We start from the raw sequence: 16601 nt of genomic DNA, 5'->3' as shown, positions 1-16601 counted from the left end.
TTAACACATTTCAGGAATCGAAATCTGAACTTTGGATAAAGCCAGGTTCAAAATTCTTGTTTCATTTTGTAGTCATATTATTATCTAAGGCTTTTACAGAAGGGATGTTGGATATCTGTTTTTATCACTCCATAAATCAGAAAATACTGTCAACAGCCCTAAAATATCAATTTTCGCCATGTTTTTAGGTATACAATGTTGTATAATTCAGGCTATGAATTATATATGAACAAACCCTTCCGTAAAAGCCTTCATAATATTGATAGGAATATAACTGGAAGGTTTGGTGTCTCTACGTGCTACTGAAGTTGACATTTCGAACTCGGAGTAGGAGAAAAAACTAATTTTGAGATAACGACCTTTAAAGGAATGGTATGCTCATGACACTCATTTTTTAAAAATTATCATCCGATAAAACAGACCAGTCTCTGCCAGTCTCTCTTTTTTTTTTTTTTTAATCCGATGACATTATCAGTGATTTTAAACTGATTATATACCGAAATAACATCAACACTGTGGGCGCCGCCATTTCCCGGACGTGAAGTAATCCATGCGTTTGGTTTTCGAGGACACGTTGATCTCCATGTTATTTACTGTAGTTTCTCTATTCAAATATGCCTCACTGTATCGCGAAATATTGCCATAATTCGGATAGGAACAATCCACGGAATGCTCGGTTCCATCTGTTGCCAAAAGGTAAGCATAAGAAGTACATTCGGAGGCAGTGGCTAGCGAAATGTGGCCGGCCCGAACTGAGAGATTTACAGGCTCATGTATGCAGCGAACATTTCACATTTCCGGACGACTACTCTGAGAGTATGATCAAACATAACATGGGATTTAAAGAACAACCATTACTCAATGGAGATGCAGTACCATCGGTCTTTCTGGTGTCATCACCGACCAGGACACCAGTTCGGCCAGTAGAGAAATCGCCCTCTGCAAGTGTGAAGCGACGGAGGAGCAGAAGTAGTGCTCGGAGTAAGAATAAGGTATGTTATAGCGCATTTCCATTGCAGCGGCTAGCCCCGTTTTAACGTCCAGGCCAGGACAGTTTTTGGTGGCCTTTCCATATAGCGTAGTACCGGCTAGTGTGTATTTCCCCCCAGTTTTTCCGGCCCCATAAAATCGTGATTCTATGGCCAGGGACAACGAAGCTGAGTATGCTAAACTAGAGAGGGAATCGCTAGCAAGGGTGGTACTACATGCATACATATAGTATCTTATATCATCTTCCCATTATACACACATGCATTTCCAAACATTTGGACTACCTATGTTGCAAATGTATTATCTTTTCAATTTACACACGGCATCTATTGCACGTCTGTCCGTCCTGGGAGAGGGATCCCTCCTCTGCTGCTCTCCCAGAGGTTTCTCCCATGTTCCCTTTAAACTGGGTTTTCTTCGGAAGTTTTTCCTTGTACGATGTGAGGGACTAAGGACAGAGGGTGTCGTATTGTCATACTGATATGTATGGCTGAATTCCCCCATCCAATCTCTTCACATTGGTCAAAACTTGTTCCTCTGCTGACGAGTCCGAACTGAAATACTCCACCATGTTCCGTGTGTTGACAAAGTGAACGCATGGATGACGTCACGACCATCACGTGACTACTGAAAATGGCAAACATGGCGGCGGCCAGACGGAATATACAGGTCTTGATAAAAAAGAGCTATAAAATCATTATTTACGGGGGAATATCGCTGATTTCTTCAGGGTATGGTTTAAACATAACGTTTCACTAAATACTGAAGTTTTGATTAATTATCTAATGAGTGGACCATTCCTTTAAAGATTGCAGTGAGGCGCTAGCTAACCCCTCCTGTTCTTTGGATGATTGCTTGCGCATCGACGCACTCCGTGAAGGTATTTCATGTTCGGGGTCATTTGTTTTTTGTATAACCTTGCTTCGTGCAAGTGACAATTGTTGTCGTCTTCTCTGTGAACGTTTTTTTCGCCATTATGAGATTTCAATTTCTAGCGGAAAGCTAACCAGGAAGTGTTTTAGCACACCACGTGACGCATCTGAATGAATCACGTTGTCAGACATTGACACCAGCCAATGAGATTTCGTTTCTTGGTTTAAGACCCCTTTGTGCTTTCACGATTGGTTGCTGATACAAAGGAAATGACCATATTTGTCATTGTGCAGGAGAGACACAGCTTTCCAACGATATCTCTGTTGACATGGTGCACACAGCGGTCGCGGTACTTTATCTTACGTTAGAATGCTAACTTTTGCTGAATTTAGGAGAAATCTACAGACGCAAATAGACAAACTATAGTAAAATAAACACTTAAATGTGTATTTTGTACGTTTTCCTTCCAAAAGCCTGAAAGAAAACATGTTTATAGAATGAAAATAGCACAAAATCTCAAAATTGACCAGTAGGCCTACTTGAAAAACGATGTTTTTGTCTGCCGCGTCTCGCCTTACGTATCAGGTTCCGACTGGTCACAACAATAATTAAATATCACTCTTAATTAATGCTGTCAAAATTATCGCGTTAACGGCGGCAATTAATTTTTTTAATTAATTGCATTAAAATATTTAACGCATTTAACGCATGTGCAGAATGGCCCGCCCCATACGTTCCACCAGTGGCAGCGCCAGGGTATGGCTGGGGTAGGCTACACCCATACCAAGAAATGGCTTAGCCCCACCATGAAAAATGATGTTAAAGTAAGCAAAATAAAGTCTGCCAACTCGCGCGGAGTAAATTGCACAGACAGCAGTTAGTCAGATTGATTTCAGTAGCCATGGTTTTGAAAACTTTTGTCACGTAGTGATCGTCTTCTCAATAGAACATCTTTGATAATGTCTTCTGGCCAATCAGAATCAAGATAACGGCGTGGTGTTGTTGCAGGAAGTCCCGATGGAGAATACTTTTGCTGTAGTAGGTGCACATAACTGGTACGCAGGTTATGTGCGTAATCTGAAATGCGTACCGTCACTTGTGTCACAAAGCGCATTTGCGTACTTGTGAAGCTTTTACAGAAGGCGGTTAGATCACCGGACGACAGAGTCGGTCTCCGTGCACAGACAGGGCTGCTGTTAACGTCGGTCTGTACAACGGAACTGGAGCACTGCTGCACTAAAACAGTTGATCACAACGTTCACACTCTGTGGTCACGAACTAACTAATGTTATAATAAATATAGATACTGTATGTTAAATGGATATATCCGCCTTCTTTCATTTATCTTTCCTTTCCCACAACAATATACATAAAGAAATGGCATATTTTGGACATAATTCGAATGGTGATTAATCATGATTAATGAATTTTTAAATTGTGAATAATCTGATTACAAATTTTAATCGTTTGACAGCCCTACTCTTAATACAACAAATATTTAACATTTATCTATTTTGGGGTGCACATATGTTTGCTGTCGTTCTTTCTCTATGTTAAAAACTGGTTGCCACTGATGGCAACCAAAGGCCAAGAAGTGGATGAAATTTTTTCTGAATGGTTGCCAATGGCAACCGTTACTGTCTAACCCTGCTCCAGCTCTCGACACAGGTTCGGGAAAGCCCCATGAGCTTCTCGCTGTAGAGTGAAAATGGAACGCACACGCTATTTGTTGTTTGTTTATATCACGCAGTCTGTTCTTCTTCTCTTGATTATCACACAGTCTGTCTTCCGGTTGTTGCCTCTTTTGAATGATGAATACACACTACCGCCGCCTGCTGGTAAGGAGAGTTATTGCCACTCACGCATGCGCAGTTCGTACATGCCTTGGCCGTCGGCTGAAGTCTTTGCGGTGTGTTCCAGTGCGAAACATGGCCATGGCGCAGGAGACGTGAGGCGACGTTCCGTTGGGACGTGTTCTTTGGTGTCAGTTTGGTGTGTAAGGACCTTTTAGATGCCTCATATGCAGGCTTCTGCTATGATGTATGATGTTTAGCAACTCCAATTAAGTAATGCCAGTGTGAGGTCATCAACAGCAAGACTGTCATCTTTTAAGGGTACCATCGAACACAACCCATTGACTTAACCTGTACAGTGAGCCCAGTAGCTTCCTCTTTAGCATTTTTGTTCCGGCATCTGTGCTTCTCTCTCCTGCAAGCACATGGGGCTGAATGTCCTATCCAAAAAGAAAGCTTTACATCTGACGCAGCCTTTCCTCTCAAAGTGCCAGAATGCAGGAAATGCATCGCCGACACAGGGCCACACGAAAACACCTGGGGCGATCTCTTGGTAATTCACAACCTGAAGGTGAGCTCTACATGAGGGACACATGTAACTCTAGCATCTCCCACGGCCTGCTCTTGGCAAAAAAGGTGCCCCTGAACAAAATACAAACACCTATGTACTGCACCTGCGTGAGAGGAAGTCACTACCTGGCACTGTTGGTCTGTATTCCGTAACAAGAAAACCAAACGGGAGCATTTGCGGAGAATTTTCATACCAATCTCACACACCACTTTCATTTGTATCCAGATAGCCATGTCAATGTGGAAATTGGAATGACGAAACAAATATGATTATCTTTTTTATTTATATTTCCTCTTCTGTCTTTTCCCTCTACCAGGATTGGAACCGTACATGGTACACTTCTAACCCGGACCTCACCCAGTGCTTCCAGAACACTGTCCTTGTGTGGCTGCCATGCCTCTACCTCTGGATGTGTGCCCCCATCTACCTCGTCTACCTCCGCAGCCATGACCAGGGCTACATATGTATGACTCACCTCAACAAAGCTAAAACTGTGAGTGGCCGTACCCTTGATTTCTTTTTGAATATCAGTGTCATGGAGCTCTGGAAAAAATGAAGACACCACTGCAGTATTATCCGTTTCTCTGGTTTGACTATTTATAGGTATCTGTTTGAGTAAAATCAATCTTTTTTAATTGTATTCTATAAACTACTGACAACATTTCTCTGTGTTGGAATTCAACAGACTCTGGATTGAAATGGCTGCCATACATATTGAGATTTAAGAAACGTTTGTAGTGGTCTCTTAATCTTTTCCGGATCTGTATATTATTATGCTACTTTTCCTGCTCTCCATTTTAATTGCTCCTTTAATATTGTCTTGTTTGTTATTGGAGGAGGGAAAACACGAGTAGTAATACTTCTTTCATACACAAGGTGTTAGTGTAAACCAGGGGTAGCCAACCAGTCAGAGGTTAAGAGCCACATTTTTTTCTCTGTTACTGCAAAGAGCCACATCAAACACACAGTCACTGATACCGCTTGTTTCAGGTTTTTGTTTTCTGGAGACAAGATTTCAACCACGTCACTGATGCATTTTTGTGGCATTGGGATATATATTTTAAATCCTCTGGAGCAGAGAGAGGAGCTGTGTATTATTGTTATTGATTAATGCATCAGTGTTTCTTAGGGTCAAAAACACTAAACTCAGAACTTAAAATGAAAGCGTTTAGTTTATTTAATAAAAGAGCACATGTTCAATGTGACAGTAGTCATAGATTATTTGCAATTTGGTGATATATATATATATATATATATATATATATATATATATATATATATTTAAAAAAAAAAAAATTATATATTTTTTTAAACACCTTGAATTTCAGGGGGGGCGCGGGGCTCCGTTGGCGGGGCGCAGTGCCCCTCCAAGACAATGGTAGGGGAAACACTGGATAGTGTTTAATCAACGATAGGTTTCCCCCCCCCCCCCCCCCCCTCAAAGGTGATTGGTTCACTGCATCGCAGGTATTATTGTGATGGGCTCTTGGGCCACATCAAAATTAGACGCTCTGTCATCCTCTCATACTGACACCACACACACGTAGGGAGAGCCGGGACGAAAGTAACACGGGACGAAAGTAACACGGGACGAAAGTAACACGGGACGAAAGTAACACGGGACGAAAGTAACACGGGACGATTTTATCCGAGCCCAAGCAACTTTGACCGGCCAAATTACGTCAGAATTATCAGCATTAAATACTTAACAGACTTACTAAATATCAGGTTTAACTGTCAGGAGTAGTGTTGTCACGATACCAACATTTTGGTTTAGATACCAAGTCAAGAATTGCGATTCCGATTATTTTCTTAAAAAGAGGGAAACAGTCTTAAATGTAATTATTGTGCTTTATTTCACACCAGAACCATAACCATAACACAAACTTTTAAACAATGAGAACAATAAATAAAATAAATGCCAAGAATTCGTATTAAATACAATTAATACATGTCTGACAGACAGGCCTCGTGGTGTCCGTAGGCTTGCCCTCACTGTCAGAGATATCGCTCAAATACTTCCAAATTTCGCTTCTGGCGTCTTTTTTGTCAACAAGCCGAGGCGCAGCGGCAGTTGCACTCCCACTTGCAGCAATGCTTCTCGTTTTCTCACATGCTCTGGCAGCTAGCGCATGCACGAGAGAGGGGAGGGACTTAGAGCGTGCTTGAAAGGGGAGGGACTGCAGGCACGGCTGCAGTGCAGGGAGTGGAAGCAGAGCGCTGAACACACACGGCTCTTATTAAAACGGCACTTTCTCACCGGAGTACTTTCCCCCGTCATTCTTAAAGTACCGATACTAATGAAACGGAGGAATAGTAACGTTTTTAACGGCAGAGTATCGCGGTATGCCTTTCAAGTATCGGTACACCATGCAACACTAGTCAGGAGTCAGTGTCTCTCCCCCAAACTCACACATATACAATTCGATATGAACTGAAGAGCCGCATGAAACTAGGCAAAGAGCCGCATGCGGCTCGAGAGCCGCGGGTTGGCCACCCCTGGTGTAAACCAATCAGATTTTACTTTCAGAATTGGTTTTATTACCAAGTAGGTTTACACATAGGAGGAATTTACTTTGGTATAAATGTTGCATGCAAAGAAGAGTACTACTAAGTTACTACTAAGACTATTGTAACGAATAAAAAATATAGACAATATTTACACAAAATATAATTATGTGTGAAACGGAGTAAAATATAGTGACGAATACAATATACTACATTCACAGTGAGAGCTGTGCAGATTTAAGGAGAGGTAGTGTGGCGCAGAGATGTGCAACATGTTGTGCAGTATTTCTAATTTTGAAAAGAACAAGATTGTGTTTGCATGATGTGCATCATTTAATGCAGAATGTTCTTTGGTGGGTGGATAATAGTCACTGTCAGTTATATTGTACAAACTCGCACATTCTAATTGTCCCTCAGTGGGCATTTCATTTGGTTGAGCGGTCCTTGGATGCTTGATCAGGACAAGAAAGGTTTTCTCACAAGAAAGTGAAAAAGAATGGGAGAAAATGTCCTTAAGGGCAGCACCTGTGGAGGAGTCCCTCCCCTAGGATGGACAGACATTCGATAGATGTTATTTGTTCACTAAAATTACACAAGCCACATGACAAATATGGAACTAATAATAATGTGAACATATATGAAAAGTATGGATCAAAGCAGGACACAGATGAAAGTCATTAGCCTACTCTCACACAGAACACAGACTGAGAGCTGGTTCTGCATGACAGGAGTTTAATACCATTCAAAGTATCAAAGGCCATATTTGTGTTGTGCAAAATGGCTTCAAGGACGTTTTGGCAATGAACTTTTAGTTTGTTTCAACAATACAACATTCCATATATAATTTTGTACAAAAGCACACACATCCATGTTCTGGTGTGGGACGGGGAACATGCAAAAGACGGAACAAATAAACACTACACATTAGATTTACCTTTTTAAAAACTGATTTAAAACAAGCCTGCTTACTTAGCAGGGAAATGAGTTTTAAGAGCAATGGGACGTCCTTTCCTCCGGAGCGTCACGTGAAGCGACGTCCGTTTGTGATGACGCCGCACAGCTGATCGTCTGACAGCAGCTCTGTCCCCGTTATTTTCACAAACACCCCCGCCACACATTTACTGACACAAACATGTGTATCATCTGTTGTAGACCCCAATGAATAAAATAAGAACTCATTCTCAAAAAAGATAAACACCATTCTTAAAATGTATAAACGAACACTAGTTAGATTAATATTGATTAGAGTGCACAATAGAAATAATTGAGAGAAGAAAAAGAGATATGTTATCTATCAAAACCCAGTTAGATTAACATTCATTGGACTGCACACTTTGTGTGTTTGTATGGATATGTAGCAAATTAACATTGTAATAGCACTTAATGACTGACTGGAAATGACAATAAATGAAAATGTAAAACGAAAAAAGCGATCATGAAAATGTTTCCAATAAATGAATAAAATGATTTTTGACCACGTTGTTGTTCAGACATATCACATATTTGTAACTAAATGAAACATGAATTGAAACAAAACACGGTATAAACTGAGGAGTGAGTCTCATGAGGTTCATGTGTTTTCTTCACTCCGCTGGGAAACTGCTCTCATGTCAAGAAGCATCAGATCAGTGCATGCTCTGCATCGTCCAATCGGTGAGCGATACACAGTAAGGAGGCGGGGCGAGTGTCTGAGGATTTCACTGGAGGATGGTCTGGTGGTTCCTCCATTATCGCTCCTCCGTTATTGCTCCTCGATCCTCCGGCAAAAATAAGGCCACTGGGACGCTACTCAAAATGGCGCAGACAAATCAACTTCCGGTGAGACCGAGACCGAGGAGCAAGGAAATGAAAAATAACCGAAGTTAGTCCCTCCCACCAGGGAAGCATGGAGAGACGCAAGGAAAAGATGCAAGCGAGGGACGCAAGGATTGCATTTCAGAGAAGCGAGATGCAGCCTCTGTCAGAGTTCTGTACTTTCCTCCATGTTTCTGTCCCGGCCACTGCTTTCTGTTTCCGTTAATGTGAGCGTTGCAGCAGTCTTAAGCCCGCCCCAAATGCTCTCATTGGTTGAGACGTGTGATGACGCCCATCCTAAACCAATCCTGATCAACATCCCCTCCCTCCTGTGACCCATGGTCTGCCTGTATCTGTATTCAGAGTCATGTCAAATATCCATTGTGGTGTATGTTGTTGTTGAAGTGTGTTTTAACATTATGCCTCCTGTTATCATGCACTTATTGTTTCAAGATTGTCCTGGAAGATTTTATCACATACAATGACAACCATGTGCATTTTTTTTTTAATAAAACAGAAGTTGTATTATGTTAGTTAAAATAAATGTTCAACTAGTCAGAAACTGATGTGTTCTTCTGCCCGCAGGCTGTGGGCGTTCTACTGTGGGCGATCTGCTGGTCGGACGTGTTCTATTCTTTCTGGGAAAGAGGTCATGGCAGCAGCATCCCCGCCCCCGCGCACCTGGTCAGCCCATTGATACTGGGCATCACCATGGTGACACTTTATCTTTGTCATTTATATAGAAAGGTTAAGAAAGGGTTTGTTGTCTTTTTAAGAGATTGGAATCTTTAAGCCTTCGTGTTTTGTGGCTGTAGTTTTGTTTTCTGAAAATGTCTGGTTCTAGTTAAGTTTTAATGTGATTTAGTTTTATTTGCATTGTTGTGAAGATTATGATAAAAGAGAACTTGGAACTGAATATTTTCTCTGAGCGTAGTTTATTTGCACATAGTATACATCATCAAATTCAGTGCAAGGTTCATGTGTGTAGCTCAAAAGAAGAATGCTACTCAAACTGGGGATTCTATGATCCCAATAACCAATAACGCCTTGCACTCCATTCATACATTTATGTTTTATGCTAAGCCTTTTTCTAGCCATGTGCTGCATTTCCCCAAAAGCATTACTAGGCCTGATATGTAATCGAAAGAAGGTCGCAGGCCTTTAACAAACAAAACAACTTGTGTTTAGCTTGTAAAGATAGTGGTAAAGCTGTAACCAGAACAAGAAGAGTTTATTTTTATTGCAATGTCATTACTTTTTCAGGTTATATTTGTGTGTTTGTTCACGTATGGTGTATAAATGCCTTTTTTTAAATGTGTTTTTGCTGTAGTTGCTTGCCACACTGTTGGTCCAGTATGAACGGATTAAAGGGGTTCAGTCGTGTGGTGTTCTGCTGATCTACTGGCTGCTGGCCCTGCTGTGTGCCACGGTCACCTTCAGGTCCAAGATCCTCCAGGCCCTGGAGCAGGTCAGTCTTGAATACCTACATTTTGATTAATGGAGTCTTTAAAAAGCTATTGATATGCAACATGTTTGGCTGGGCACAAGTTAGTAGTTATTCCCAGGACCATGAACACAGTTCCCTCAGATGGTTAAGAAAACTAAGCAATACCTTACAACAGCAAGTTCCATGGATTCAAACTTTCTTTCCAGCTGTGGACAGTGTCTGTGTGGAGGTACACCACCTTCTATATCTACTACTTCCTGCTGCTGGCCTCTCTGTTCCTGTCCTGCCTGACGGACAAACCCCCCCTGTTCTCCCAGGCCACCAAAGACCCGGTGAGTTTCCTTCACACTGTCCACATGCTCTGTTTCTGCTTCCTGCCTCACTTTTTATCTCTGGATTGGTTGGTGAATGCGACAAATCAATGGGCCAAATTCAATAACCATCATGCCTCTGTTCTTTTCCGCTAACAAAGTGTCTTTGCTACTTGTCTCCTAATTAAGGTGGGGGACTGCGTTTGCTTCTTTCCTTAGTCAGCGGATCTTAAATAGATGCACAACTATTGAATAATCACTGTGCTCCATTAGATGCTTACTCCTCATTCTGGGATCAGTATCTCAGCAGAATACAAATATTTGGGGTCTAACTTAATGTTTTTGTCTTCAGAACCCCTGCCCTGAGCCTGGAGCTTCTTTTCTCTCCAGAATTACCTTTTGGTGGATCAACAGGTGAGCAGCCGATTTATATATTCCTTTGGATTTCAGGCTAATATTTGTTTCTATATACATTTTTGCAGTCTAATGACAACTTTTAGACTCTTTACTTGCTGTGTCCATTCTTCAGTTGTCTCTTCTTATTAAAGAATCTAGAAGGATAACCGTAAGAGAAATGCACAAAATATACACCGGACAGCTCGCCTTGTAGAGCATGCGGCTTGGGAACCATTTGCACAAGTTCTTCCTCCGTGTCTCCCTTTCAAATCGGAGTCTAAATCAAAGGCACTAATGGCCAAAAACTATTCTTTAAAAAAAAGACATGCATAAAACACACACGCACAGTGGCAAGAAGAGGCAGGTGAACCCTATGGAATAACCTGCATGGTCTGATCTTCACCTAATATACAATAATGAACAAACACAATCAGTTTTTTACTAGGGATGTAACGATATACCGAATATCGCGGTAAATAAACGTCCCAATACCGTCGTGAGACTGACAAAATCTACCGCGATTTTTTATTTTATTTTTTAAACACTTTTTTTGTTTTAAACCTTTATTTAACCAGGTGGTCCCATTGAGATCATCGATCTATTTTTCAAGAGAGACCTGTCCAACATGGCAGCAAGTAGGTTACAACATGAATATAAAACAACAGAACACAAAAGGACATCGTATTTACAGGGCTACATTTACACATCTAGAGACATTGACAAGTACCAACAGTATATTTATATTTCTGTCAATAAGCCTCACCTTCTTGGCAAAAACGGTATTGTTTTTGAAGTGGTGGAGAGACAATGCACAGTTTGACCCACTGCTGTCACCCATGGCCAAAGCATATCTCTCCGTCCCACTGAGGTGGCGTTAGACTTTTTCGCTGTCTGTGATTTTGACAGACAGGATCATAGAATGTCAGTCATAATCCCTTATTACCCGTCGGGTCTCTCGTGAACTGTCAACGGGGCGGGGGGGGGCGGTGTTATGCCGTGTGTGCATGCACCTCGCGGGAGCGCGCACAGCGTAAAGCAAAACCTCCCAGACATGTATTGAGCTGTATGGCAAATTACGGTTTGGAAACTATATCATTTCCTTTTGGAGGGCATGCATAACACCAGAGCCTCGCTGCGGGGAAACGTTGGCGCTGTTCCGAGTTTGTTCTAATCTGTCAAAATGACAGACTGCTTTCAGATTTTTCCGTCATTGTTAAATAAAATATTCGGTTAACGCGACCACTGCTGTCCCAGCAACATCAGTACCAAGAGAGTTTTTTCCAGAGCATATTGTAAATATTGTAAATTCCCAAACATCCCAGCTTATAAATACCTGGAAATGTTCTCATATTCCTAAAAACCTGTCTGATGATGCTGAGTGAGTGACTAGTGAGTTTCAGTTGAGTTACTTGAAAAACTAAAGTGACACTTGATTTATTTTATTGCAGGGTCTGATTATTAAATGTCCTTGTTTATTTGTGAGATGCAGTGGCACAAAGAAAATGCCTACTTTGTTTGGTAGTACTATAGGTACAAAAACACTGGTTTTCTTGTTCCAGTCTGTTACTATCCTATTAAAATGCTGTACAAATCAGATTTATTATTTAATAAAGAAATTTTTTTCGAGTAAACATTTTTTTTATTGAAAACAATTTTTTTACATTCCCCCCCCCCCCTTTATTATTCAATATCGCGATAAATACCGTACCGTGGACTTGTTATCGCGATATTATCGTACCGTGAGTTTTTGGTATCGTTACATCCCTAGTTTTTACGAATAGAACACTGTCTATTTTTGTTGTCAATATTGAAGACATTCAGTTGGAAAAATGTGAACCCCTAGACTTAAAAGAGAAATTATGAGTTGGCAAACCTCGTTTTAATCAGTGAAACGAGATTAGAAGCGTTGTACAAGCTATTTTGACTTATTATAATCACTTTTGTTGATTTGCATCAAGCTGGAAAGGGTTACCAAGTTATTTATCAATCCCTATTAGACTAATTTTCTATAAAAGGAGCCAATCTGTGGCTGGGCGCCCTTTTATAGGGAATACGTGGGCGCCCAGCAAAGATGAACAAGAATAATCAACTAGAGAATGCAATTCCTGAAGAAATTGCTAGTGGGAATGCTTTATGCTGAAAAGCTGACGCTAAACTGCTATGCTGAAATGTAATGTGTAAGAAAAAAGTGAAGAATTTAGATTGAAATGATACATGAACACTGGGGGCTTGAATGTGTGATGAGAAAAGAAAGTAAAAAGGCTTGGAAAAGCAGCAGAATATTTGAACTGCAAACTTTTGAACTAACTTGATGGCGCCATGGCAACGGCATTTGATGACACCCCATAATACGCTTGGATGTGTTGATGGCTACATCGTTACCAAGCCTGTGAAGTTTTGGGCAATTTCGAGCATTTGAACTGAAGTTGTGAGAGAACCGTGTTTCATAGTGAGCATTGTGTTGCCAAGGCAACAGCATTTGAAGAAATCTTAAAACTGTCAAATAGATGTCTTCACGGCTGGACTGTTGGCACACGTGAAGTTTGAGCACTTTTTGACCATTTTCATAGGAGTTATAGCAAAATCGTGTTTTATGGCGAGGGATGCATTGCCATGGCAACAGCTTTTGAGGAAAACTCACTAATGGCACATAGACATGTTGAAGGCTGGACCGTTAACCATTATATGAAGTCTGCTGCTCTGACCATGTCAGTTAGAGTTATGACATCATCGTGTTCCATGACACGGGTGTTTATATTTGAGCTAACAACGTGTCCAGAGATCAAAGGTTTCCATGGTGATGTGCAGTAATCAGTGAGAGGAGAGCCTTTGCATTGTTCTGAATGAGAGATAAACCTCGTACATGTGAAAGTTTTGTTGGACAAAAAAAAAAAGATATCAGTGAAATTTCAACGCGTGAAGCATGTCAAGGAACTTGAGCATCTGAAGTGTACTTTTTGTATACTTTCGGGTTAATAATGTGGCATTTTTGGCAGATTAACTAAAGGTGTGCGACTGCTGCTGTGAGTAAAGATCAGCTTGAATTTACTGTTGGCTTTAATGGAGACATGTTGAAAGTTTTTGTCACTTCATGCTAGGGCTGCACGATATTGAAAAAAACTGACATTGTGATATATATTTTTTCCCCTGCGATATACATTGCGTTTTTTTTAACTATATTTTACCGGATGAAGGATTTTAGTCACGGATATCTGGATCTTAACTGGTTTACTCATCATACCTTAAGTCATGATCGAACATGTCATGATAATGCATGTTGCTTACCCTCAAATAAGGGGGTTCAGCTGTGAATGAAGAAGAGAAGAACCTTTTTGTATCCAAAATAGTTCCAGGTGGCAGATGTTGCTTTTCTTTTTGGAAGTAAATCTTCATTCTCGCTGGTATTGTCCTTCTGTTCCTCGCACATTTTTTTACCGGTGTTTTGATGGTCTGCAAACTAGCGGTGATTGGTGGTTTGCTGTGCATGCAGAGCCTGCATGTCACTCACTCAAGTACCCCTGACATGAGAGCCGCGCAAGTTTTCCTTTTGTAGCAAGCGGCAAAATAATTGTAACATGACGTGTTTGAGTTAATTTACCTACTTAATATCGCACATCCTAAAAATATTTTTTTTTTTTAATAAAAATCGTCATCGTCCCTGCGATGTGAATATCGCGAATGCGCATATCGCGGTTATCGCCAAGATACGATATATCGTTCAGCCCTACTTCATGCCCTCAAGAGGCATTTTGTTTAATTATTTTTCATTTTTCAAGCTACGAGATGTTTTCCTACATTTGTCGTGACAAATGATGTCTCAGGAGTGTCGGGTTTGGGAATTATGGCAGGTTTAAAAAAATAAATAAATATGAAGGCAAATTTCAAGCTGTCCTCCACTCTAGCTTTGACGTCACACACCTTAACGAGCTGCTCAATACACACTAATGTTAAAATATGAAGAAGGCCTCTTTACCAAGGTCTGAACAATGTTTAATATCTCTAAAAGTAAGAATCAGATGTAAAAGTTGTGTTAGACGAATAATCTCAGAAAGATGTGTAACATTTTAAAGTTGGAATGAGGTTTCTGAGTGAAAGTATAAATGAACAGTTAGTAGTTGAAGTTGCATGAAGATTTTTCAAGTCTGAAGAGTTTCTCCATTGACTTCAATGTTAAAAATGTGATGAATTATGGGATGTATCTCTGGAGTTATGAAAGAGAAAAGTAATAGCCATCGATTCCCGACCGAGCTGAACGTTTTGATGTTTGAACGGAGTTTCTGCGATGTTCAATGTGGGAGCAGAATAGGCGCAAAATAACCCGGCAGAATAATAAAGAATTTTGTGCGTAGCATAACAGATAGTTGGTGCTGTGTCAGCATTCCCACTAAATTAGATGAACTAGAACCCGAGAGTAACTGCTAAAGGCATGTCGTTATCATTGGATCTGGTTAGTATTTCAGTTAATCAGATTATAACACGCAAAACCGTGTACAGCCTAGGAACCATGGCAGGACACTACAGAGGAAGCAGCTGCTCTCAGAATAACACCACTGTGCACCTGAAGCTTGCCAAAGAGCACTTTAACATCACTGGGAGAATGTTTTGTAGTCTGATTAAACTAATGTTGAATTAAAGGGGAAGAACACTCAGCACTACGAGTGGCAGAAAAAAATGGGGGCCAGGACAGTTTGCAAACATCAAAAGAAAAATGAATTCCCAAGTTTATTAAAATATCATACAGGGTAGGGGTGGGCGATATTGAAAAATATAATATCACGATATTTTTCAAGCAGTATCACGATGGACGATATTTATCACGATATTTTTTTATGTCGGTTATTATGGTTATTTTTCAAGTTACTTAACAGTACAAGCACCTACAAGGTAACAACAACTAAAATAAAAAGGAGTCACAGACCAAAATACCATTTCAAGCTGGTTTTAATTCTGCAATGAATCCCTGAATGAACAATTCAACAGGAATTTTGATATGGCTTCCTCAGTGTTCAAGTAGGTAGGCCTACACCCTACAACACACGTCAACACTGGTTTCTTCACCAAGTAAATTGCACTCTCTTGCTAAATAAAATAAAATATTCAAGGCACAGTTTCTCAGTATAAAAATGCACTTTCTGTTTTAGGTAGCACTAGCAGTGATGTAACATCAATGAACATGAAAAGGAGAGTAAAACCTAACTAAGTAAAACATAAAACACCAATGAGGAAAAGTCAGTCACTTTAGCATAACTGAACATCTGTTTCAAAAGGGAAAAACAATATAAATACCTTATTGATAAAATAAAATATAAGCCAACATAATCAACCAAGACAATAAATGAAGTGCAATACTGTCTGAATCCTGACTAGACAGCTTGGGTTTTACTAACCGTTATAGTATGTACTATGTAGTTACTTCGGCATCATTTTGAAACGTGTATTACAATTAAATCACGATAAAATAGGTTAATTTTGTCGTAGTTGGTTTCGGTTTCCACCACAGTATTTACATGGATATAAGCCCCGCCCCCTCTCCAGCGTGTCTTGTTTGAATGACAGAAGTAAACGCAGCTGACAGCCGCGGTGAAACTCCAGCGGTTAGGGTGAGAATATTCGCATTGCGTCCGTTGTGAACGCAGCATAACGCAGTTCAGAAACCACTGTTCTGACGCTTTTAAAGCAACTTCGAGACTTTAACAGTATCAGGGGCACGCAGGCCATGGTGGCCGTAGGACGTACAATTATTTTCGGGGCTTCACGGCCAGACCGGCCGTCATTGCCGCCATGAAAATCCTACCGCGGTGCACTATCACGATAGATATGATATCTCTGAAAAGGCATATCGTGGAGACCTAATATCGTCTCGACGATATATATCGTCATATTGCCCACCCCTACTACAGGATAATGTAATAATGAGT

The 16601-nt window shown here is 40.6% G+C and overlaps 1 protein-coding gene across 1 annotated transcript in view; it reads left to right on the top strand.

The window, feature by feature from the left end:
- Nucleotides 1–16601, top strand: part of LOC117443524 (multidrug resistance-associated protein 1-like) — a 54554-nt gene that overhangs the window by 13428 nt on the left and 24525 nt on the right. The window contains exons 2-6 of the mRNA XM_034079451.2: nucleotides 4544–4720; nucleotides 9115–9243; nucleotides 9860–9997; nucleotides 10183–10308; nucleotides 10640–10701. Of these exons, the coding sequence (XP_033935342.1) occupies nucleotides 4544–4720; nucleotides 9115–9243; nucleotides 9860–9997; nucleotides 10183–10308; nucleotides 10640–10701 (632 nt within the window). The remainder of the gene's footprint in view (nucleotides 1–4543; nucleotides 4721–9114; nucleotides 9244–9859; nucleotides 9998–10182; nucleotides 10309–10639; nucleotides 10702–16601) is intronic.

This window comes from Pseudochaenichthys georgianus, unplaced genomic scaffold, assembly GCF_902827115.2.
Source record: "Pseudochaenichthys georgianus unplaced genomic scaffold, fPseGeo1.2 scaffold_620_arrow_ctg1, whole genome shotgun sequence".
NCBI classification, from domain to species: Eukaryota; Metazoa; Chordata; class Actinopteri; order Perciformes; family Channichthyidae; genus Pseudochaenichthys; species Pseudochaenichthys georgianus.
Note: the sequence above shows the minus strand (reverse complement) of the source record. Positions and strands in the feature narration are given on the sequence as shown.